The 25,359-nt window shown below is 48.3% G+C and overlaps 1 protein-coding gene across 1 annotated transcript in view; it reads right to left on the reverse strand.

Moving 5' to 3' along the window:
- Window positions 1-18,777, reverse strand: part of LOC135057088 (oocyte zinc finger protein XlCOF7.1-like) — a 134,819-nt gene extending 116,042 nt beyond the window's left edge. The window contains exons 1-6 of the mRNA XM_063962987.1: window positions 18,713-18,777; window positions 16,708-16,844; window positions 15,798-15,989; window positions 14,936-15,014; window positions 14,720-14,817; window positions 13,229-13,985 (exon numbers count right to left, since the gene is read on the reverse strand). Coding sequence (XP_063819057.1) covers window positions 13,229-13,985; window positions 14,720-14,817; window positions 14,936-15,014; window positions 15,798-15,989; window positions 16,708-16,818 — 1,237 coding nt within the window. The 5' untranslated portion in view covers window positions 16,819-16,844; window positions 18,713-18,777. The remainder of the gene's footprint in view (window positions 1-13,228; window positions 13,986-14,719; window positions 14,818-14,935; window positions 15,015-15,797; window positions 15,990-16,707; window positions 16,845-18,712) is intronic.
- Between the last annotated feature and the right edge of the window lie 6,582 nt (window positions 18,778-25,359).

Raw genomic sequence — 25,359 nt, forward strand, 5'->3', positions numbered from 1 at the left:
GCAGTCAAAGCTTTAGCCTGTTGGTGCCTCGGATCAATATCCAACTCTACAGCCCAATGTTATTCCCTGTGGAATACCAGTGTACCCCGCTGCAGAAAAAGCATAAATACTATTTTAATACAAACTATTAAAGAAAAGGCTGAGGCCCTTTGGGAGACCATAGAAACAGGGATATCGAGTGTTGTAGAGGTCTAGAGTGGAATTGGGCGGATTCCACCATGTCACATGCAGATACCATGGAGCCCAAAGATCTGCATCGCGGAGTGGACAGAAAGTTGTGGATGCGTAATTGTACTGCTGTAATCTTGTCCAGAGGAAGAAATATGCATTGCACTTGGACATCCAGGAGAGCTCAGATATGAAGGATCCTCTGAGACGGAATGAGTCAGGACTTGGCCCAGTTGATCAGCCAACCGTGACTTTGAAGGAATGACATGGTCACCTGGAGAGGACCTCCGGAGCAGGAGGAGGAAATCATCCAAGTAAGGGACTATCCAGATTCCCTGCTGCCGAAGATGAGCAGCCATCACCGCCATAAGTGTGGTGAATACCCTGGGGGCTGTGGAAAGGCCGATGTGTAGGGTCAGAAACTGGAAATGGTGACATGAGACAGCAAACCGGAGGCACTGTTAATGACAGGGTGCTATAGGTATGGTAAGCATCCTGTATATCCAGGGAGACCATAAATTCCCCAGGTCACATAGCCAGGACAATGGAACAGAGAGTTTCCATATGAAACATGGGCATCTTGAGATATTTGTTCAGTAATTTGAGATTGAGTATGGGACGATGAGACCCGCTGGGTTTCTGAACCAAAAAGAACATAGAATAGAACCCATGGCCCTGTTCAGACATAGAGACAGGAATAATCATGCCTGACTGTAGTAAGGATTGAATGACCCTCTACAGCATCTTGGCTTTGCCAAGGTTTGCTGGTTGACTGGTAGGAAAATATTATCTGGGAGGACACTTCCGGAAGGAGAGAGCGTACCCATAGGAGACCACTTCTTGAACCCAGGCATCTATTGTGATCTGATGCGAAGCCTGGACGAACTGAAGAAGTTGACCTCCTGCTCTTGGGTCTCCCAAGGGGAGGCCCGCCCTGTCAGGCTGATGGTTTATACTCTGGTTTGGTAGGTGGTGGACGATAATTTAAATTTAAATTGTTCTTTTATTGCCATTGAAAGATCCATCTTCCAACGCTTCTACCCAGCCTGCCACTGCTTTAGCCACCCAAGCTGTGGCCATAGCTGGACTAGAAACTGCCCCCGTCAAGGAGAAAATAGTTTAAAGAAAACCATCAATCTGTCTGTCTGTTACATCATGTTTAATGCTGTTGAAGGCAGAGGTAATGTAGATTATTCAAATAGTCCACAGAGGGGAGAGGATAATAATAACCCCATTTCTTAGGAATCTTACATTTCTTACTAGGTGTAACCCATGCCTCTTACATTATTTCCATCAGCTGCTCTGAATCCAGAAATTCTGCTTTAACAGTTTTTGGACATTTAAACACAGAAACCTTAGATTTTAACACGGGCTCTACTGCCTCCTCTAAAGACAGAATGGATTTCACTGCATGAATTAACTCAGGTATATCTACTGATGTAAGAAACTCCATCTCTAGATGCAGATTCAGAATGGGATGAACCAGAGTCTGAAGTGTCCTCTGATTCCGAAACATGTATAGATTGTGAAGATGTTGCTTCATGTCTATGTGATTTCAATTGTGTATACAATGAAACTACATTTTCCGCAATAGTTTGTACTGGCAGAGGAGGGTGTAGGATAAGAGATTAGTCTAGTGACTGAGCAAGGAGAATATGTGACTTTCTTATACGTCCTAGATGATGCTCGGGACAACATCAAGACCATGGGGTATAGACGGGATCCGCAGGAGACATGGGCACTCTAAAGACTTTTCATTGGGTGTGAACTGGCTCCTCCCTCTTTGCCCCTCCTCCAGACCCCAGGTCGACTGGATGCACTCTGAGGAGCTCTACTGAGTTTCTCTGAAAAGACTTGTTAGGTTTTTTATTTTCAGGGAGATCTGCTGGCAACAATCTCCCTGCTTCGTGGGACTGAGGGGGCAGAAGCAGAACCAACTTCCTCAGAGTTTCATGGCTCTGCTTCTGGCTGACAGGACACCATTAGCTCCTGAAGGGAACTGAACGCTCTCCGTGTCTAGATGCTCACTCCCACAGCACGCCGTCACCCCCCTCACAGAGCCAGAAGTCAGAAGACAGGTGAGTATAAGAAGAATGATCTTCTATCAAGTAAGTGACGGCTGAGGTGCGGCGCGGCTGGCGGGAGCGCAGCGCGCCATTGCTGCCCACACACACAGGCACTACAGGGTGCAGGGCGTGGGGCGCCCTGGGCAGCAAGAAAAATACCTCAAAACTGGCTAAAAGGGGGCATAAGTTGCCGCTGGCACAGCCCTACCCCCGCCAGTATAAATATTACAGTGTTTATATGAGTGTAAGGACGCACCATTGCGGGAGCGGAGCTTCTTCCTCAGGCAGCCAGCCACTACTCAGCGCCATTTTCGCTCTCTCCTCAGGCTGCAGAGAACACGCTGGTCCTCTCCACTTCTGACAAGTACAGGGTGCTATTAAGGGGGGGGGGGGGGCACAAAGCGATTGTGGTGCATTTAATAGTGTTAATTACTGTTTAAAGGTGCTATTTGGCTGTGGACATTCTGTGTTCACAGGCATAGCATACTGGCGCTGGGATTGTGAACTGGCTGCTCCTATCCTGTGTCCCTCTGACAGATTTTACTGTGGATCTGTCCCCAAAATAAGTCCCAGTGAGTCTGTTGGTGTGCTGTACACGTGTGAGGCATGTCTAAGGCAGGGAGTTCCTCGCCGGGCGAAGCAATTTTAGGGACACAGAGTTGTAATGTGGTGGCACTACCGGCACACCAAGAGCCTGCATGGGTTAAAGAGATACGTGACCGTATGCATCTGATTAACCGTAGATTAGATAAGTCTGAATCTAAGGCTGCATGCTGGAGAAAATCTGTGGAAGATGTGATTTTTCAGGATGCTGTTATTCCTTAAGCGGGCGGCCCCTCTGGGTCACATAAGAGACCATTTGCAAATGTTGTAAACACTGATACCGACACAGATTCTGACTCTTGTGTCGACGATAGTGAATCCAGAGAGATAGATCATAAATTGGCAAAAAATATACAATATATGATTGATGCTATAAGGGACGTGTTGGAGGTTACAGAAACCACTCCTGTACCTCAGGAGAAGGCATATTTAAGTAAGGAAAAGAAGTCCAAAGTCACGTTCGCACCTTCACACAAACTAAATGCTCTGTTTGAAGGGATGTGGGTGAATCCTGATAAAAAATTTCGTATTCCCAAAAGGATTCACATAGCTTAAACTTTCCCGGCTGAGGACAGGAAAAAGTGGGAGTCACCCCCTGTATTAGACAGTGCACTTTCCAGGTTGACAAAGAAGGTAATTCTCCCTTCTCCTGGTACGGCTTCTCTTAAAGAGCCGGCAGACCGCAAAATGGAAACGACATTGAAATCCATTTATGTTACCAATGGTACACTGATTAGGCCCACTATTGCCTGCGCATGGGTGAGTCGCGCTATTGAAAAATGGTCAGAAAGCGTGTCATCAGAAATTGACACGATTGATAAAGATGAGATACTCCTTAAGTTAGGGAATATCAAGGACGCTGCCGCCTACATGCTGGAAGCAATGAAGGATATTGGACTCGAGTTTACAGGCCGCTATCATGGCAGTATCGGCTAGGCGGGCGTTGTGGATTCGCCAGTGGAACGCGGATGCAGATTCCAAAAGAAACATGGAGGCTCTCCCATATAAAGGTGAGGCCTTATTTGGCGATGGCCTGGATGCGTTAGTCTCGGCGGCTACCGCAGGTAAGTCAACATTTTTGCCCTCTGCGCCTGCACCGGCAAAAAAGACCTATCACCCGCAAATGCAGTCCTTTCGGCCCAATAAATACAAAAAGACGAGAGGTTCCCCCTTCTTTGCAGGTAGGGGAAGGGGAAAGAAGCCCACAGAGACTCCAGGTTCCCAAGAGCAGAAGTCTACCCCTACTTCTGCCAAATCCCCAGCATGATGCCGGAGCTCCCTTGTGGGAGGCCGCTCGGGTGGGGGCACGTCTCAGACTCTTTAGCCAGGATTGGATTCCCTGGGTGTTGCAAATAGTATCCCAGGGGTATAAGCTGGAGTTTCAAGATGTTCCCCCATGCCGATTTTTCAAATCGACCTTGCCAGTTTCTCCATCAGAAAGAGAAGCAGTAACAGCGGCAATCCAAAAATTATGTCAAGACCAGGTTATAGTCCTGGTACCATTGTCACAACAAGGGAGGGGTTTTTACTCCAGCCTCTTTGCGGTTCCGAAGCCGGACGGCTCAGTCAGACCGATCCTAAATCTAAAGGATCTGAATTGTTACCTAAAAAGGTTCAAGTTCAAGATGGAATCACTTCGGGCAGTGATTGCCAGTCTGGAGGAGGGGGACTACTTGGTGTCGGAGGACATAAAGGATGCTTACCTACATGTCCCCATTTATCCTCCTCACCAGGCTTATCTGAGATTCGCGGTTCAGGATTGCCATTACCAATTCCAGACGTTACCGTTCGGTCTCTCCACGGCGCCGAGGGTATTCACCAAGGTAATGGCGGAGATGATGGTTCTCCTTCATCAGAAAGGAGTCAATATAATTCCTTATCTGGATGACCTCCTGATAAAGACGATATCCAGGGAGCAGTTGTTACAAAACATATCACACTCTCTGTCAGTACTCCAACAACACGGGTGGATCATAAATGACCCAAAGTCACAGTTGGAACCGACGACAAGGTTGTCTTTCCTCGGGATGATTCTGGACACAGAAGTTCAGATAGTATTTCTTCCGCTGGAAAAGGCTCTGGAAATCCAGAAAATGGTAAAACAGATATTGAAACCATCAAGTGTGTTGATCCATCAGTGCATTCGGTTGTTGGGGAAGATGGTGGCGGCCTACGAGGCCATACAGTTTGGCAGGTTCCATGCCAGAGTATTCCAGTGGGACCTGTTGGACATGTGGTCGGGGTCACACCTACACATGCACAGAAAGATAATCCTGTCGTCAAAAACCAGGATTTCGCTCCTGTGGTGGTTGCACAGCTCTCACCTGCTAGAGGGACACAGGTTCAGGATTCAGGACTGGGTCCTGGTAACCACGGGTGCAAGTCTCCGAGGCTGGGGAGCAGTCTCTCAGGGAGAAAACTTCCAGGGACATTGGTCACAAGAGGAAGCCTGCCTTCACATAAACGTTCTGGAGCTAAGAGCCATTTACAACGTCCTTCAACAAGTGGTACATCTTCTTCAAGACCGTCCTGTGCAGATCCAGGCGGACAATGTAACAGCAGTCGCATACATAAACAGGCAGGGCAGAACGAAAAGCAGAGCGGCAATGGCAGAGGTGACAAAAATCCTCCGCTGGGCAGAAAAACATTTTCAAGCTCTGTCGGCAATATTCATTCCGGGAGTAGACAACTGGGAAGCAGACTTCCTCAGCAGACACGATCTACATCCAGGAGAGTGGGGCCTCCACCAAGAAGTCTTCGCAGAGGTGACAAGTCTTTGGGGTGTTCCTCAAATAGACATGATGGCGTCTCATCTCAACAAGAAGCTTCAGAGATACTGTTCCAGGTCGAGGACCCTCAAGCAGTAGCAGTGGATGCACTGGTGACCCAGTGGGTGTTTCCGTCAGTGTATGTCTTCCCTCCACTTCCGCTGATCCCAAAAGTACTCAGGATCATAAGAAAAACAAGGGTTTGAGCAATCTTCATTGCCCCAGACTGGCCAAGGAGGGCTTGGTACCCAGATCTTCAGCAGTTGCTCATAGAAGATCCTCGTCCTCTTCCTCCTCGAGAGGACCTGCTGCAGCAGGGGCCGTGCGTGTACCAAGACTTACCGCGGCTACGTTTGACGGCATGGCTGTTGAGCGCCGTATCCTAGCCAGGAAGGGTATTCCCAAGGAGGTCATCCTCATACTTATTCAGGCCAGAAAGGGAGTAACGTCGATACATTACCACCGTATTTGGAGAAAATGTGTGTCTTGGTGTGAATCCAAGAAGGCTCCTACGGAAGAGTTTGAGTTGGGACGTTTTCTCCATTTTTTGCAGGATGGTGTGGAGGCGGGCCTCCGATTGGGATCAATCAAGGTCCAGATTTCGGCCTTGTCAGTGTTCTACCAGAAACAATTGGCCTCTCTTCCAGAGGTTCAGACCTTTGTGAAAGGGGTTCTGCACATCCAGCCTCCATTCATGCCTCCAGTGGCACCATGGGACCTTAACGTGGTATTGCAGTTCCTTCAATCAGATTGGTTTGAGCCTCTACAAAAGATAGAGTTTAAGTTTTTCACTTGGAAAGTGGTGATGCTTTTGGCTTTGGCATCCGCAAGACGGGTGTCTGAATTGGGGACCTTGTCTCACAAGAGCCCTTACCTGATCTTCCATGAAGATAGGGCAGAGTTCAGGACTCGACAACATTTTCTTCCGAAGGTGATTTCATCTTTCCACATAAACCAATCTATTGTAGTACCAGTAGTTACTGACACATTCACTGATTCAAAATCTCTAGATGTGGCTAGAGCTTTGAAAATCTATTTCGCTAGAACGGCTCGTATACGGAAAACGGAGGCTCCGTTTGTCCTGTATGCTCACAACAAGATTGGCTGTCTTGCTTCCAAGCAGACTATTGCACGTTGGATTAGAAATACGATTCAGCAAGCTCATACTACGGCTGGTTTGCCATTACCATCATCGGTAAAGGCCCACTCCACTAGGAAGGTGGGCTCACCCTGGGCAGCTGCCCGGGGAGTCTTGGCATTACAACTTTGCCAAGCAGCTACTTGGTCAGGGTCAAACACATTTGCTAAGTTCTACAAGTTTGACACCTTGGCCGATGAGGACCTCAAGTTTGGTCAATTGGTGCTGCAGGGTCATCCGCACTCTCCCGCCCGTACTGGAGCTTTGATATAGACCCCATGCTCTTGATGTCGTCCCCAGCATCCTCTAGGACGTACGAGAAAATAAGAATTTACTCACCGGTAATTCTATTTTTCGTAGTCCGTAGTAGATGCTGGGAACTCCGTAAGGACCATGGGGAATAGACGGGCTCCGCAGGAGACTGGGCCCTCTAAAGAAAAGATTAGGTACGATCTAGTGTGCACTGGCTCCTCCCTCTTTACCCCTCCTCCAGACCTCAGTTAGGGAAACTGTGCCCGGAAGAGCTGACATTACAAGGAAAGGATTTTTGGAATCCAGGGTAAGACTCATACCAGCCACACCAATCACACCGTACAAATTGTGATAACCTTACCCAGTTAACAGTATGAACAACAACTGAGCCTCACTCAACGGATGGCTCATAACAATAACCCTTATTAAGCAATAACTATATACACGTATTGCAGAAAGTCCGCACTTGGGACAGGCGCCCAGCATCCACTACGGACTACGAGAAATAGAAATACCGGTGAGTAAATTCTTATTTTCTCTGACGTCCTAGTGGATGCTGGGAACTCCGTAAAGACCATGGGGATTATACCAAAGCTCCCAAATGGGCGGGAGAGTGCGGATGACTCTGCAGCACCGAATGAGCAAACACAAGGTCCTCCTCAGCCAGGGTATCAAACTTGTAGAACTTTGCAAAGGTGTTTGAACCCGACCAAGTAGCCGCTCGGCAAAGCTGTAAAGCCGAGACCCCTCGGGCAGCCGCCCAAGAAGAGCCCACCTTCCTTGTGGAATGGGCTTTTACTGATTTTGGATGCGGCAATCCAGCCGCAGAATGAGCCAGCTGAATCGTGCTACAGATCCAGCGAGCAATAGTTTGCTTTGAAGCAGGAGCACCCAGCTTGTTGGGTGCATGCAGGATAAACAGCGAGTCAGTTTTCCTGACTCCAGCCGTCCTGGCTACATAGACTTTCAAAGCCCTGACTGCATCAAGTAACTTGGAGTCCTCCAAGTCCCGAGTAGCCGCAGGCACCACAATAGGTTGGTTCAAATGAAACGATGATACCACCTTTGGGAGAAATTGGGGACGAGTCCTCAATTCTGCCCTGTCCATATGGAAGATCAGATATGGGCTTTTAGATGACAAAGCCGCCAATTCTGACACGCGCCTAGCTGATGCTAACGCCAACAGCATGACCACCTTCCACGTGAGATACTTTAGCTCCACGGTTTAAAGTGGCTCAAACCAATGGGATTTCAGGAAATTCAACACAACGTTAAGATCCCAAGGTGCCACTGGTGGCACAAAAGGGGGCTGAATATGCAGCACTCCCTTAACAAACGTCTGAACCTCAGGCAGTGAAGCCAGTTCTTTTTGAAAGAAAATGGATAGGGCCGAAATCGGGACCTTTATGGACCCCAATGTTAGGCCCATAGTCACCCCTGACTGTAGGAAGTGCAGAAATCGACCCAGCTGGAATTCCTCAGTAGGGGCCTTCCTGGCCTCACACCAAGCAACATATTTTCGCCATATACGGTGATAATGCTTTGCTGTCACATCCTTCCTAGCTCTTATCAGCGTAGGAATCACTTTATCTGGAATACCCTTTTCCGTTAGGATCCGGCGTTCAACCGCCATGCCGTCAAACGCAGCAGCGGTAAGTCTTGGAACAGACAGGGCCCCTGTTGCTACAGGTCCTGTCTGAGAGGCAGATGCCATGGGTCCTCTGTGATCATCTCTTGTAGTTATGGGTACCAAGTCCTTCTTGGCCAGTCCGGAACGATGAGTATTGTTCTTACTCCTCTCTTCCTTACTATTCTCAGTACCTTGGATATGAGAGGAAGAGGAGGAAACACATATACCGACTGGTACACCCACGGTGTCACTAGGGCGTCCACAGCTATCGCCTGAGGGTCCCTTGACCTGGTGCAATATCTTTTTAGCTTTTTGTTGAGGCAGGATGACATCATGTTCACCTGTGGCCGTTCCCTTTGTAATCTGTGTGAAGACTTCTTGATGAAGTCCCCACTCCCCTGGGTGGAGGTCGTGTCTGCTGAGGAAGTCTGCTTCCCAGTTGTCCACTCCCGGAATAAACACTGCTGACAGTGCTTGCACATGATTCTCCGCCCAACGAAGAATCTTTGTGGCTTCCGCCATTGCCATCTTGCTTCTTGTGCCGCCCTGGCGGTTTAGATGGGCGACCGCCGTGATGTTGTCTGACTGAATCAGCACTGCTTGGTTTCGAAGCAGGGGCTCTGCTTGACTCAGGGCGTTGTAAATGGCCCGCAGTTCCAGTATATTTATGTGTAGAGAAGTCTCCTGACTTGACCACAGCCCTTGGAAGTTTCTTCCCTGAGTCATCCTCTGAGGCTTGCATCCGTGGTCACGAGGACCCAGTCCTGTATGCCGAACCTGCGGCCCTCGAGAAGGTGAGCACTCTGCAGCCACCACAGAAGAGACAGCCTGGCCCTTGGGGACAGGGTGATCAGCCAATGCATCTGAAGATGCATCCGGACCACTTGTCCAACAGATCCCACTGACAGATCCTCGCATGGAACCTGCCGAAGGTAATGGCTTCGTATGAAGCCACCATCTTTCCCAGGACTCGCGTGCAGTGATGCACCGATACCTGTTTTGGTTTCAGGAGGTCCCTGACCAGAGATGCCAATTCCTGGGCCTTCTCCACCGGGAGAAACATCTTCTTCTGTTCTGTGTCCAGAATCATGCCCAGGAAGAGCAGACACCGCGTAGGAATCAGCTGCGACTTTGGAACATTCAGAATCCAGCCGTGCTGTTGCAACACTTCCTGAGAGAGTGCTACGCTGATCAACAACTGCTCTCTGGACCTCGCCTTTATGAGGAGATCGTCCAAGTACGGGATAACTATAACCCCCTTCTTCCGAAGGAGTATCATCATTTCGGCCATTACCTTGGTAAAAATTCTCGTGCCGTGGACAGGCCAAACGGCAACTTCTGGAATTGGTAATGACAGTCCTGCACCACAAACCTGAGGTACTCCTGGTGAGGTGGGTAAATAGGGACATGCAAGTAAGCATCCTTGATGTCCAGAGACACCATTAAATCCCCCTCTTCCAGGCTTGCAATAACCGCTCTGAGCGATTCCATTTTGAACTTGAATTTCTTTATATAAGTGTTCAAGGACTTTAAATTCAGAATGGGTCTCACCGAACCGTCCGGTTTCGGTACCACAAACATTGTGGAATAGTAACCCCATCCCTGTTGAAGGAGGGGGACCCTGATTATCACTTGCTGGAGGTACAGCTTGTGAATTGCCGCCAGTACCACCTCCCTTTCCATGGGTGAAGCTGGCAAGGCAGATTTGAGGTAATGGCGAGGTGGGGGGGAGTCGCTTCGAATTCCAGCTTGTATCCCTGAGATACAATTTGTACAGCCCAGAGATCCACCTGTGAGCGAACCCACTGGTTGCTGAAGTTTCGGAGACGCGCCCCCACCGCACCTGGCTCCGCCTGTGGAGCCCCAACGTCATGCGGTGGACTTAGTGGAAGCAGGGGAGGACTTTTGTTCCTGGGAACTGGCTGCATGGTGCAACTTCTTTCCTCTACCCCTGCCTCTGGCAAGAAAGGATGCGCCTCTGACCCTCTTGCCTTTCTGAGAACGAAAGGACTGCATTTGATAATACGGTGCTTTCTTAGGTTGTGGGGAAACCTGAGGCAAGAAAGTCAACTTTCCAGCTGTCGCTGTGGACACGAGGTTCGAGAGACCGTCCCCAAACAATTCCTCACCCTTATAAGGCAAAACCTCCATGTGTTTTTTAGAATCAGCATCTCCTGTCCATTGCCGTGTCCATAAGACCCTCCTGGCAGAAATGGACATTGCATTAATTCTAGAGCCCAGCAGGCAAATGTCCCTCTGGGCATCCCGCATATATAAGACGACATCTTTTATATGGCCCAGGGTTAGCAAAACAGTATCCCTGTCGAGGGAATCTATGTCGTCTGACAGAGTATCTGTCCATGCTGCTACAGCACTACACATCCAGGCTGAAGCAATAGCAGGTCTCAGTAGAGTACCAGAGTGTGTATACACAGACTTCAGGATAGCTTCCTGCTTTCTATCCGCAGGCTCCTTTAGCGCGGCCGTATCCTGAGACAGCAGGGCCACCTTTTTAGATAAGCGTGTCAGCGTCTTGTCCACCCTAGGGGATGTTTCCCAACGTAACCTGTCCGTTGGCGGGAAAGGGTACGCCATCAGTAACCTCTTAGAAATCACTACTTTCTTATCAGGGGAACTCCACGCTTCTTCACATAATTCATGTAATTCATCCGATGGGGGAAAAGTCACTGGCTGCTTTTTCTCCCCAAACATATAAACCTTTTTGGTAGTAACCGGGTTAACATCAGAAATGTGTAATACATCTCTCATTGCAATAATCATGTATCGGATGGCCTTGGTCATTTAGTCTGTAAATGTGCCTCATCATCGTCGACACTGGAGTCGGACTCCGTGTCGACATCTGTGTCAACCATCTGAGATAGAGGGCGTTTATTTATGAGCCCCTGACGGTTTCTGAGTCGCCTCGGCAGGCGCGGGGTGAGACCCCGGCTGTCCCAAGGCTGCAGCGTCATCAAACCTTTTATGTAAGGAGCTTACATTGTCGTTTAAGACCTTCCACATATCCATCCAATCAGGTATCGGCCCCGACGGGGGCGACACCACACTTATCTGCCCTTGCTCCGCCTCCACGTAACTCTCCTCATCAAACATGTCGACACAGCCGTACCGACACACACAGGGAATGCTCAGACTGAGGACAGGACCCCACAAAGTCCTTTGGGGAGACAGAGAGAGAGTATGCCAGCACACACCACAGCGCTATATAACACAGGGATTTTCACTTTTAATAAGTGCTTACCCAATAGCTGCCTTATATGTCTTATTTTGCGCCTAAATTTATGTGCCCCCCCTCTCTTTTTTACCCTTCTTGTACCTGGATACTGCAGGGGAGAGCCTGGGGAGCTGCTTCCAGTGGAGCTGTGATGAGAAAATGGCGCTGGTGTGCTGAGGAAGAAAGCCCCGCCCCCTCAGTGGCGGGCTTCTGTCCCGCTTTCTGTGTAAAAAAATGACGGGGGGTTTTTACATATATACAGTGCCAGACTGTATATATGTATTTTTATTGCCAAAAGGTACTTTAATTGCTGCCCAGGGCGCCCCCCCCCCCCCAGCGCCCTGCACCCTACAGTGACCGGAGTGTGTAAGTGTGCTGGGAGCAATGACGCACAGCTGCGGTGCTGTGCGCTACCTTAAATGAAGACAGGAGTCTTCTGCCGCCGATTTCGTCGTCTTCAAGCTTCTGTTCTTCTGGCTCTGCGAGGGGGACGGACGATCGAGGACAGGTGCCTGTGTTCGAACCCTCTGGAGCTAATGGTGTCCAGTAGCCTAAGAAGCACAAGCTAGCTGCAAGCAGGTAGGTTTGCTTCTCTCCCCTTAGTCCCACGTAGCAGTGAGTCTGTTGCCAGCAGAAGCTCACTGAAAATAAAAAACCTAATAAATACTTTCTTTACTAGTACGCTCAGGAGAGCCCACTAGGAGCACCCAGCTCTGGCCGGGCACAGATTCTAACTGAGGTCTGGAGGAGGGGCATAGAGGGAGGAGCCAGTGCACACCAGATAGTACCTAATCTTTTCCTTAGAGTGCCCAGTCTCCTGCGGAGCCCGTCTATACCCCATGGTCCTTACGGAGTTCCCAGCATCCACTAGGACGTCAGAGAAAATAGGATTTTGATAACCTACCGGTAAATCCTTTTCTCCTAGTCCGTAGAGGATGCTTGGCGCCCGTCCCAGTGCGTACTTTACCTGCAGTTTAGTTATTAGAGTTACACAAGTTGTGTTATCTTGTTTTCAACATGTTGCTGCAATTAGTTCATGCCTGTTGGCATGTGTTATTTTGAATGCCATGTGTGCGGCATGGTTGAGGGTGTGAGTTGGTAGGTATCTCACCACTAGTTAAGTAAACCCTTTCCTCGAAATGTCAGTCTCTCTGGGCACAGTTCCTACAACTGAGGTCTGGAGGAGGGGCATAGAGGGAGGAGCCAGTTCACACCCAATGAAAAATCTTTAGAGTGTCCATGTCTCCTGCGGATCCCGTCTATACCCCATGGTCTTGATGTCATCCCCAGCATCCTCTATGGACTAGGAGTAAAGGATTTACCGGTAGGTTATCAAAATCCTATTTTCTGTAATAAGTGTTTATTACTCACCTGTGCCGATATCTGTAGGGATTTCCTCCTCCTTACACTGCTGATCACCCCTCACATACGTCTCTTCTTCTCCCTCTGTATCTTCTACCTTCATATCAGTCACATACGTCTCTTCTTCTCCCTCTGTATCTTCTGCCTTCATATCAGTCACATAAGTCTCTTCTTCTTTCTCTATATCTTCTGCCTTCATATCAGTCACATACGTCTCTTCTCCCTCTGTATCTTCTGCCTTCATATCAGTCACATACTTCTCTTCTTCTCTGTCTATATCTTCTGCCTTCATATCAGTCACATACGTCTCTTCTCCCTCTGTATCTTCTGCCTTCATATCAGTCACAAACGTCTCTTCTTCTCCCTCTGTATCTTCTGCCCTCATATCAGTCACATACGTCTCTTCTCCCTCTGTATCTTCTGCCTTCATATCAGTCACATACTTCTCTTCTTCTCCCTCTATATCTTCTGCCTTCATATCAGTCACATACGTCTCTTCTTCTCCCTCTGTATCTTCTGCCTTCATATCAGTCACATACGTCTCTTCTTCTCCCTCTGTATCTTCTGCCCTCATATCAGTCACATACGTCTCTTCTTCTCCCTCTGTATCTTCTGCCTTCATATCAGTCACATACGTCTCTTCTTCTCCCTCTATATCTTCTGCCTTCATATCAGTCACATACGTCTCTTCTCCCTCTGTATCTTCTGCCCTCATATCAGCCACAGACGTCTCTTCTTCTCCCTTTATATTTGTAAGATCTTCACCCTAAGTCACCCATATAGAAATTAATGCTTTATTAATGCCGGACATCATTACTCAGAGTAATCAGGAGATTAGACACACAGCTCTGTACAGACCATATAGTGCAATGGTTCTCAGTCATATCCCTCTGGGTACCCCCTTCCGGTCCATTTGACTTATTTGTACCCCTGACATTTGTGAAGCAATACATTGGAATGAATATAATTCAGATAAAATATTTAGGTGTTATATATAAAATAACATGACAGCCCATATATATTTCTTACTTATCACAATTTGTGAAAAATGCAAAATGCACAATAAGAGGTCAATCCTATTAGGCGTGAAGGGTGCGTTGTGCTGTTGCCACAGCGTTTTAACGCCAGCAACAGCGCCCAATCTCGCACTCGTCACGGGCTGATTTCAGGCTGAATTCGCACTAAATTGCTCGGAGCCCTAATAGGACTGACCCCTAAACCTATAACCCCATCTGCCTTCTTATACAGGGATAGATGTTTTCATGTTATTATCAGGGTCCTACTGTGGTGCATGGGGCTAGAGACCCCCAATTACACTGCTTTCCCTGTGTGTCTCATTATCACCTGTATATCCTGCACCAGCCCCATCACTACAGAACAATAAGTACCCCTGAGAATCACAGTGAGTAACCCCCTGGGGTACTAGGGCCACAAGTTGGGAATGACTGATATAGTGTAAAGTTACTTTGGTATATTGGTGAGACCCTAAATCCCACCTACCTGATCCTCCTGTAGGGTCCTGTGATTCTCCTCTGTACAGTCCTGGGAATACAGAGGACGGGGACATCTTTCTGGGGTATCTCTGTTACTGGGCCCATCTGTAGGAGACACACAGTGACTGAGTACAGTGTATATATGTGATTATCAAATGATGTGTGTATATAGGGGCCCCCATACCTGGTCTCCCCTGTACATTACATGGCAGTCTCCTCTTACCCAGTGATGTGAGGGGCCGGTGATTCTCCATCATAACGTCCTTGTACAGACTCCTGTGTTCCTCTATATACTCCCCCTCCTGCATGGAGACATAGACAGTGACATCCTGACACCTTATAGACACCTGACACACACAATGATACAGTCATCACCCAGACACATCCCCTGGTGTTACTGTATAATGCCCCATTCCCAGCAGTCACCTCTCCAGCCATCACCCAGACACATCCCCTGGTGTTACTGTATAATGTCCCATTCCCAGCAGTCACCTCTCCAGTCATCACCCAGACACGTCCACTGGTGTTACTGTATAATCTCCCATTCTCAGCAGTCACCTCTCCAGTCATCACCCAGACACGTCCCCTGGTGTTACTGTATAATGCCCCATTCCCAGCAGTCACCTCTCCAGTCATCACCCAGACACATCCCTTGGTGTTACTGTATAATGCCCCATTCCCAGCAGTCACCTCTCCAGTCATCACCCAGACACATCCCCTGGTGTTACTGTATAATGTTCCATTCCCAGCAGTCACCTCTCCAGTCATCACCCAGACACATCCCCTGTTGTTACTGTATAATGTCCCATTCCCAGCAGTCACCTCTCCAGTCATCACCCAGACACATTCCCTGGTGTTACTGTATAATGCCCCATTCCCAGCAGTCACCTCTCCAGTCATCACACAGACACGTCACCTGGTGTTACTGTATAATCTCCCATTCTCAGCAGTCACCTCTCCAGTCATCACCCAGACACATCCCTCGGTGTTACTGTATAATGCCCCATTCCCAGCAGTCACCTCTCCAGTCATCACCCAGACACGTCCCCTGGTGTACTGTATAATGCCCCATTCCCAGCAGTCACCTCTCCAGTCAGCAGCTGAATGTTCTTGTTGGTGAGTTCCAGGATCCTCTGGTCATTGTACTTCTCATGTATCAGTGAGTGAGGTGGAGGCACCGTGATGGGGCACTGGGTCCTGCTCAGTCCTCCTGACACACGGGGGCAGCTGCTGAGTGTCTCACATTCACCGGATGACTTCTTCACTACTGTGTAACCCTGTGTATTATGAGAAACAAAGAAAAGATAAATTACACAATTACTGCATAGAATCCCAGATCCCCTCACCTCCCCAGTCATGTCCCTGTATTATAACTATAGATATGTGATGTCACTGTGACACTCCCAGATCCCCTCACCTCCCCAGTCATGTCCCTGTATTATTACCATAGTTACAAGTAACATCATTGTGACGCTCCCAGATCCCCTCACCTTCCCAGTCATGTCCCTGTATTATTACTACAGATATAAGTGATGTCACTGTGACGTTCCCAGATCCCCTCACCTCCCCAGTCATGTGCCTGTATTATTAATATAGATATAAGTGATGCCACTGTGACGCTCCCAGATCCCCTCACCTCCCCAGTCATGTCCCTGTATTATTACTATAGATATAGGTGATGTCACTGTGACACTCCCAGATCCCCTCACCTCCCCAGTCATGTCCCTGTATTATTACTATAGATATAAGTGATGTCACTGTGACGCTCCCAGATCCCCTCACCTCCCCAGTCATGTCCCTGTATTAATATAGATATAAGTGACATTGTGACGCTCTTAGATCCCCTCACCTCCCCAGTCATGTCCCTGTATTATTACTATAGAAATAAGTGACATCATTGTGACGCTCCCAGATCCCTTCACCTTCCCAGTCATGTCCCTGTATTATTACTATAGATATAAGTGATGTCACTGTGACGCTCCCAGATCCCCTCACCTCCCCAGTCAGCAGGTAGATGATCTCCAGGGTGAGATTTAGTATCCTCTCAGTCATGTGACTGCCGTCGTTCCCCATCCTCAGGGAATCAGTGACGCATCTCATCCTCATGTGACGTCTAGTAAACACTCAGTGGTCTAGAAGTATAATAATTATAAGAAACACCAGAGTTCACAAGTAACATACTGTAGAAATAAAGCAATAAGTAACCAATAAACCCTCCTCACCCCTATGTTGGTAAGTGAGGAGCATCAGTATTGTTATAAGATTACACAGGAGTCTGGGTCCTGTCACTCACATTTGCTTCAAATTGCACCAATCACGATATGTTACAGGGAGATTGCAGATATTTTGGTCTTAGAAGATCCCCACAGTAACATAAAATAACAGGACACTAAAGACTACTCCTCCCATATAAAAATTATAACAGTACACTGAAGGCTGCTCCTCTATAATAATAAGTGAACACAACAGACGGATCCCTCTTTATAATAATAATAATAATAATAATAATTACTGAACACCACTCCGTATACAACTCATAGAAACATAGAATTTGTCGGCAGATAAGAACCACTTGGCCCATCTAGTCTGCCCCCCACTCAAACCATATACTAATAATAGGACACCACAGGCTGCTCCACCTGTATAATAATAATAATAACAGGACATCACAGGCTGCTCTCCCTGTATAATAATAATAACAGGACATCACAGGCTGCTCCCCCTGTATAATAATAATAATAATAACAACAACAACAACAGGACACCACAGGCTGCTCCCCCTGTATAATAATAATAATAATAATAATAACAGGACACCACAGGCTGCTCCCCCTGTATAATAATAATAATAATAACAACAGGACACCACAGGTTGCTCCCCCTGTATAATAATAATAATAATAATAACAACAACAACAGGACACCACAGGCTGCTCCCCCTGTATACTATAATAAAAGGAGAAAAGAAGACTCTCTCTGGGGACACTCTTATATAATGATAAAACGTAACTTTTATTAGAAACTCTGAAACCACCAGAAACGCCCGATCTGACCTACCCAGAATGCATCAGTTCCCGACATCGGCCAGACGTGTCCGCACGAAACACAATGGCGGAGTAATGTGCTCACAGCATTCGGTCTGGACATTAGGGGGGAGGGGGTATAAGTAATGCTCCTAAAGGGCTGAATGAGAAGATCACCAGGCAGCGTTCCTCTAATCCCTATATTTATCTACTCTGGACTCTCACGTCCTTCACACCCCTATTACTCTCCCACGCACATTACTCCGCCATTATGTGTTTCCTGTGGACGTGTTACCGGTTCTTCATTTTCCAATCACCTACTACATAAGCGATCACACCTGTGCACACACCTACCCCACATATACCTACCCCCTGTATTATAATAATACCAGGGCAACACAGGCCGCTCCCCCTGTATAATAATACCAGGACATCACAGGCTGCTCCTCCTGTATAATAACAACACCAGGACACCACAGGCCGCTCCCCCTGTATAATATCAACAGGACACCACAGACTGCTCCCCTGTATAATAAAAACAAAATATCAAAAGCTGCTCTCCCTGAATAATAATAATAATAATAATAATAACAGAACGCCACAGGCTGCAACCCCTGTATAATAATAACAACAACAACAACAACAACAGGACACTACAGGCTGCTCCCTCTGTATAATAATAAGCGGACACCACAGGCTGCAACCCCTGTATAATAATAACAACAACAACAACAAGACACCATAGGCTACTCCCCCTGTATAATAATAACACCAGGATACCACAGGCTGCTCCCCCTGTATTATAATATTAACACCAGGACACCACAGGCTGCTCTCCTGTATAATAATAATAACAACATGACACCACAGGCTGCTCTCCCTGTATAATAATAACCGGACACCACAGGCTGCTCCCCGTCTAATAATAGTAACAGGACACCACAAGCTGCTCCACCTGTATAGTAAGACGCCATTACCTGATCTCTACGGACACTGAGAGGCTGCAGCAGACGATGAAAACTCACTTCCTATGTGTGGAACGCACGGGCCGGAAGTAAGGTGGAACGCACATCCCGGAACTAGGGTATGATTGGCGCAGGCCGATTCCTGGTGACTGGCCCCACCCCTCTTACACCAAGGGCACAGCCCCGATTTCTGTAATTAATATTACAATACATGTCCTCAGTGCGTAAGACCGGCGGACATTTTCTTGTAGACCATTCCGGCAGCAGCAATAGGTTCCGTGGCCGTGTAGTGACGTCAGGAGCGGCGGCCATTTTCCCCCGGTCTGAGCTCCGCTTTCCTTCTATCATTCCCACAAGGCAGCAGGAGCAGAGAGCAGCTATTGCTGTGTCTGGCAGCAGATAATGATATTATTATTATTATTATTATTATTATTATTATTATTCTATAGGCTGAGCAGCTCTGGTGTCAGGTTGCTGTACTACAGGGTGAGCAGCCTCCGGTGCCTTGTTATAGTGCAGCTGGAGCAGCCTCTGGTGTCCTATTACTGTAATACAGGTGGCGCAGACCACGGTGTTACCATAATACAGGTGGCGCATGCCCTGCCGTTTCTGTAATACAGGTGGCGCAGACCCAGCCGTTACCGTAATACAGGTGGTGCAGACCCGTTCGTTACCGTAATACAGGTGGCGCAGACCCCGCCATTACCGTAATACAGGTGGCGCAGACCCTGCCGTTACCGTAATACAGGTGGCGCAGACCCGCCCGTTACGTAATACAGGTGGCGCAGACCCCGCCGTTACCGTAATACAGGTGGCGCAGACCCCGCCGTTACCGTAATACAGGTGGCGCAGACCCCGCCGTTACCGTAATACAGGTGGTGCAGACGCCGCCATTACCGTAATACAGGTGGCGCAGACCCCGCCGTTACCGTAATACAGGTGGTGCAGACGCCGCCGTTACCGTAATACAGGTGGCGCAGACCCCGCCGTTACCGTAATACAGGTGGTGCAGACGCCGCCGTTACTGTACGAGACCCCGCTGTTACTGTTATACAGGTGTAATATAAAGCTATGACAATATGGTGTCCGGTCTATAGTTCGACATGTAAAAAGGTCGACATGAGTTTCTCTAACATCCATACGGGACGCTGGGGATGGATATTATACAGGGGTATAGAAGGGGGCACTCTAAAAATGTTTAGTCTGTGGCAGGCTCCTCCCCTCTATGGCCCCTCCCCCCTTAGAGTCGGGCACTCTCTGCAGCTGCTTTTCATTTCATTTTAGTTTATTTTGATACAACAGGGAGACAGCTGGCCCCTGACTCCCTGCACCGATGGAGCTACCGGGGGGTACACGTTCCCACCCTGCGGCGGCGGCTGGGTCCCCGACTTGTGGACCTCCGTCCTGGGGAGTCTCCATTGCAGCTACATAAGACATGGCAATGAGATCCCCCCGCCGTCACCGGCTCGCAGGAATAAGACAGCGGATTTGTAAGGTGTGACGGGCGGCGGGGAGAGCAGCAGAGCGGAGCACTCAACGGCGGCTCCACAGTCCCCACAGTGCTTCAGTTAAAGGAGCGGGATGGAGGTAAAAAGGCGCCATGACGGCAGGGGGCGGAGCTTAGGCGCAACCCAGCATCTGCACACTAGACGCCGGAGCGCCATCTTAGCGCTACACGGACCTGACAGCAGCATGTGGCAGGTGCACGGGACTCTGCAAGCACAACCTCAGGTTCCATTACAGTGGGGTTGCTGAGGGGGAGATATATACTGCTTATTATAATATATAATATCCTGCTGTTAGATACATTATATTAATAGTGTTCACTCTAGCCTTCTTTCGCGGGGCGCTGCGCCCTTCCCCTTTTCTGAGTGTCAGAATGCGCCCTGCCCGTTTGTGCCCGCCCTGCTGATTACTAAAGGACTGCCGCACCGAGCCGCACTGAAACTCCTCTCGCAGCGCTGTCACTCCTCCCTGCCACGCTGGCACTCCTCCCCGCTACGATGCCACTGCTCCCGCCGTGCTGCCACGCCTCCATGCCGCTCCCTCAGGCTTGTCGCGCTAATGCGCTCTCGGGTCTCGGCAATACTGTAGGCTGTTGGTGAGATGAGGAGGGCTGGGTTTGTCTCTCCCGCCGAGGCAAACCCAGCCCTCCTCTATGTACATAACCCTATAAAAGAGGACGCTGGGTAGGATCAGTGTGGCGGCCATTTTCATCCAGCTCCGCGGTGTGTGAGGGGGGGGACACCAGCATGCTCACTCCCGCAGCATCAGCCACCAGTAAGTTGAATTGACACACAAACATCATATAAGACTAGTGCTGCCAGACTAAGCTATTTATCCTACTGTATATAGGTCGCCTGGTGCCCCTTTAGTTTTAATCTGGCAGCACTCAACTAATCTTATAGTTTAATGAACTCTATAAACCCGATTGAGACACTTCAGAATGAAACTGGCAGCACATGAATGTTATATAAACCAATCTGTGACACCTTCGCTTCAATCTGACAGCACATTTAAACTTAAAATACGATGTGCTGCCAGTTTATTTCTGAAGTGTCTCAATCAGGTTTATATAGCAACACGTGCTGCCAGTTTCATTCTTAAAGTGTCTCAATAGGGTTTATATAGCAATATGTGCTGCCAGATTTTTTCTGAGGTGTCTCAATAGGGTTTAGTTAGCAATATGTGCTGCCAGTTTTTTCTGAAGTGTCTCAATAGGGTTTATATAGCAATATGTGCTGCCAGTTTAATTCCGAAGTGTATCAATAGGGTTTATATAGCCACACGTGCTGCAGGTTTTTTTCTGAAGTGTCTCAATAGGGTTTATACAGCAACATGTGCTGCCAGTTTAATTCTGAAGTGTCTCAATAGGATTTATATAGTTAAATAAACTATATAAACCCTATTGAGACACTTCAGAAATAAACTGGCAGCACATGAATGCTATATAAACCATTCTGGGACACCTTCGCTTCAATCTGACGGCACGTTTAAACTTAAAATGTGCTGTCAGATTGAAGCGAAGGTGTCCCAGGATGGTTTATAAGATACAATGTGCTGCCAGTTTAAGACACCTGCATACATATTACAGTATGTACATCATTTTGCCCTTCTAAATTAAAATGTGCCCTCCCAAATCAAAATGTGCCACCCCCGAATCAAAAATGTGCCCTCCCCAAGGTCAGCACCCTGCCCTAAAAAAATCCTAGAGTGAACACTATGGCCCTCATTCCGAGTTGTTCGCTTGCAAGGCGATTTTAGCAGTATTGCACACGCTAAGCCGCCGTCTACTGGGAGTGAATCTTAGCATCTTAAAATTGCGAACGAAGTAATCGCAATATTGCGATTACACACCTCGTAGCAGTTTCTGAGTAGCTTCAGACTTACTCGGCATCTGCGATCAGTTCAGTGCTTGTCGTTCCTGGTTTGACGTCACAAACACACCCAGCGTTCGCCCAGACACTCCTCCGTTTCTCCGGCCACTCCTGCGTTTTTTCCGGAAACGGTAGCGTTTTTTCCCACACGCCCATAAAACGGCCTGTTTCTGCCCAGTAACACCCATTTCCTGTCAATCACACTACGATCGCCTGAGCGAAGAAAAGGCCGTGAGTAAAAATCCAAACTTCATAGCAAATTTACTTGGCGCAGTCGCAGTGCGGACATTGCGCATGCGCACTAAGCGGAAAAACGCTGCGATGCGAAGAAATTTTCCGAGCGAACGACTCGGAATGACCTCCCATATTAATACTGTCTGGGTGCATAGACCAGTATTATAGGTGGTAACTCTTCCCTCTAGGGCTCTCCTCTCTCTCTCTCTCTCTCTCTCTTTTTCTCTCTCTCTCTCTCTCTCCTCCTAATTCGTTTTTTCTTGTTACACCTAAGTCTGTGGTGCAGTGAGACTGGAAACATAACTGGAAGAGGAGCTGTATCTAAGGGCTCACAGAAATTATTTACCTGTAAATGTTGTGAAAACAAATTTACTCAGTGCTCTTCTGAAAATTCCTTATATTGTGATCAATGGGGGTCATTGCGAGTTGTTCGCTCGTTGCCGATTTTCTAAATCTAAATAGCAGATTGCTAAAAAACGCAGGCATGCCAAGGAAAAACGCGGGAGTGGCTGGAGAAACGGGGGAGTGGCTGGCCGAACGCAGGGCGTGTTTGTGACGTCAAACCAGGAACTAAACGGACTGAGCTGATCGCAATCTGCGAGTAGGTCCGGAGCTACTCAGGAATTGCAAAGAAATATGTAATAGCAAATCTGCTATCCTTTCATTCGCTATTCTGCTAAGCTAAGATACACTCCCAGAGGGCGGCGGCCTAGCGTGTGCAATGCTGCTAAAAGCAGCTAACGAGCGAACAACTCGGAATGAGGGCCAATATGCAGAGGAGTCAGCATCACAGCCCGCTTCAAAAATTCAGGAGACGGCGCCGGTTTGGTTATCTCTTTTGACTGGGGTAATGTCCGCCTTATCTTCGGAACATGACGCAGCAAGAAAAGATAGAGAAGCTTTGAAACAAGCACCTGAGCCAGTGTGGGCTCAGAATTTAGGTAAATCTGTGGAAAACTGATGTCACGATCCGGGTATCTGGACGCCATTACTTACCCTTCAGATGCCTCCTAAGGCTGGCTCAGCGTTCCAGGTCCGGATCCCGCTGTTCCTGAGTTTCCACATACAGAATGTCAGAGTGGTGATTTCATTAGCCGCGGCCTCCGCTGTGCCCGCGTGGTTAAATGTGCGCTTGTCAGTCTGGCGTCTCCTGTCTCCTGTGGCCGGCGTCGCCATTACTGTTTCAATTCTCACATGGATTACAAACCAAACTTCCCTCCAAGTGTCTGCATGGGCGCAGCCATCTTGGATTTTGTCATCTGAGCATTTCCACCAATCTGCTGTCTGTATTGTTGATTTGCATAATTGCCTAGCCAACCCCTTCCTTGCTGCAGGTATAAGTAAGCTGTGCCTGAGCAAGGAAGGCGTCAGTGCTTTGGTTGTCTAACCTAGTTCCAGTTTGTCTCTCTCCTGTGGTTGTCTTCCAGGTTCCAGCTCCTGTCTCCAGACTTCTGCTATAGAGACCCGCACCAGCATTCCATCTGCGGTGTAGCCTGACTCTCCGATCCATTCTGGACTCACCTGTTTCCAGTTACATCAATCACCTGCTTCCAGCCCAGCTTCCAGCAGTGTACAGCTTCTCTTAAAGGGCCGGTGTCCTTTCTGCAGTTTACCACTCTCCACCGGTATTATTATTTCACCGCTCTCAAACTCCAAACTTCATCAATCACCTGCTTCCAGCCCAGCTTCCAGCAGTGTACAGCTTCTCTTAAAGGGCCGGTGTCCTTTCTGCAGTTTACCACTCTCCACCGGTATTATTATTTCACCGCTCTCAAACTCCAAACTTCATTATTATTTCATCGCTCTCAAGTTCGTTTATTATTTAACTGGTTCCAGCCAGTATCCACTCCGTACCAACAACAGTCTGGTTCCAGCCAGTATCCACAGCAGCCGTTTTATCTTCAGCAACCCAGCCTTTCCTGGAACACCAGCTGGTACGATCCTGGGTTCTCTCCATTGCTACAGTCAGGCCTGGTAAGGACTTTCCAACTAGAAGATTATTAGAACTGTCTCACTCTACCAGTGCCTGTGGCCCTTGCCACCCTGTAGTACCCAGGAATTGTATTTATCCTCTGTTGACTTTTATGTTTCCTTTACTGCTGCTGTGTTACGGAGTTTGTCATAATAAACATCATTGACTTTTATCCTGGTTGTCGTGGTCACGCCTTCGGGCAGTTATTCTACATGTTACTTACATGTCTAGGGGTCTGATACAACCTCCCAGGTTCCGTTACATCTCAGCCCCTACAACTGAGGCTGCCTCCCGTCAGCTCAGGCCCTCAGTTGTGACAGTAAGCACTGACCTAATGAATCCAGCCGGAGACCAGGATCAAGCGGCCAGGCCAATGCAAGAACTGGCAGCCCGACTTGAACATCAGGAGGCTGCACAGGGCCACATCATCCGCTGTCTCCAGGATCTCTCTACACGGCTGGATGGGATTCAAACGACCCTCCGTGGACCTGGCACGTCCGGTGCGTCCACTACAGTGACACCAGCTGTAACCCCACCCACCTTACCCATTTCCAGTCCACATCTTCATCTTCCAACGCCAGCAAAATTTGATGGATCTCCAAGGTTCTGCAGGGGATTTCTCAATCTATGTGAAATCCACTTTGAGCTTCTACCTGGCAATTTCTTCAGTGACCGTACCAAAATTGCCTATATCATCTCCCTTCTCAGTGGCTCAGCCCTTGACTGGGCATCACCTTTATGGGAGAAGTCTGATCCCCTGCTATCCTCCTATACTGACTTCGTGTCAACATTCAGGCGCATCTTCGATGAGCCAGGCCGGGTAACTTCAGCTTCGTCTGAGATTCTCCGTTTACGCCAGGGATCACATACTGTAGGACAATATCTTATACAGTTCCAGATCCTGGCATCCGAACTGGCATGGAACAACGAGGCCCTGTATGCTGCATTCTGGCATGGTTTATCTGAGTGTATTAAAGACGAGTTAGCTACCAGAGACTTACCCTCCAAGTTAGATGAGCTAATCTCACTTTGTACAAAAGTTGACTTACGTTTCAGAGAGAGAGCAACTGAGCGTG

This window comes from Pseudophryne corroboree, chromosome 3 (genome assembly GCF_028390025.1).
Source record: "Pseudophryne corroboree isolate aPseCor3 chromosome 3, aPseCor3.hap2, whole genome shotgun sequence".
Lineage (NCBI taxonomy): Eukaryota > Metazoa > Chordata > Amphibia > Anura > Myobatrachidae > Pseudophryne > Pseudophryne corroboree.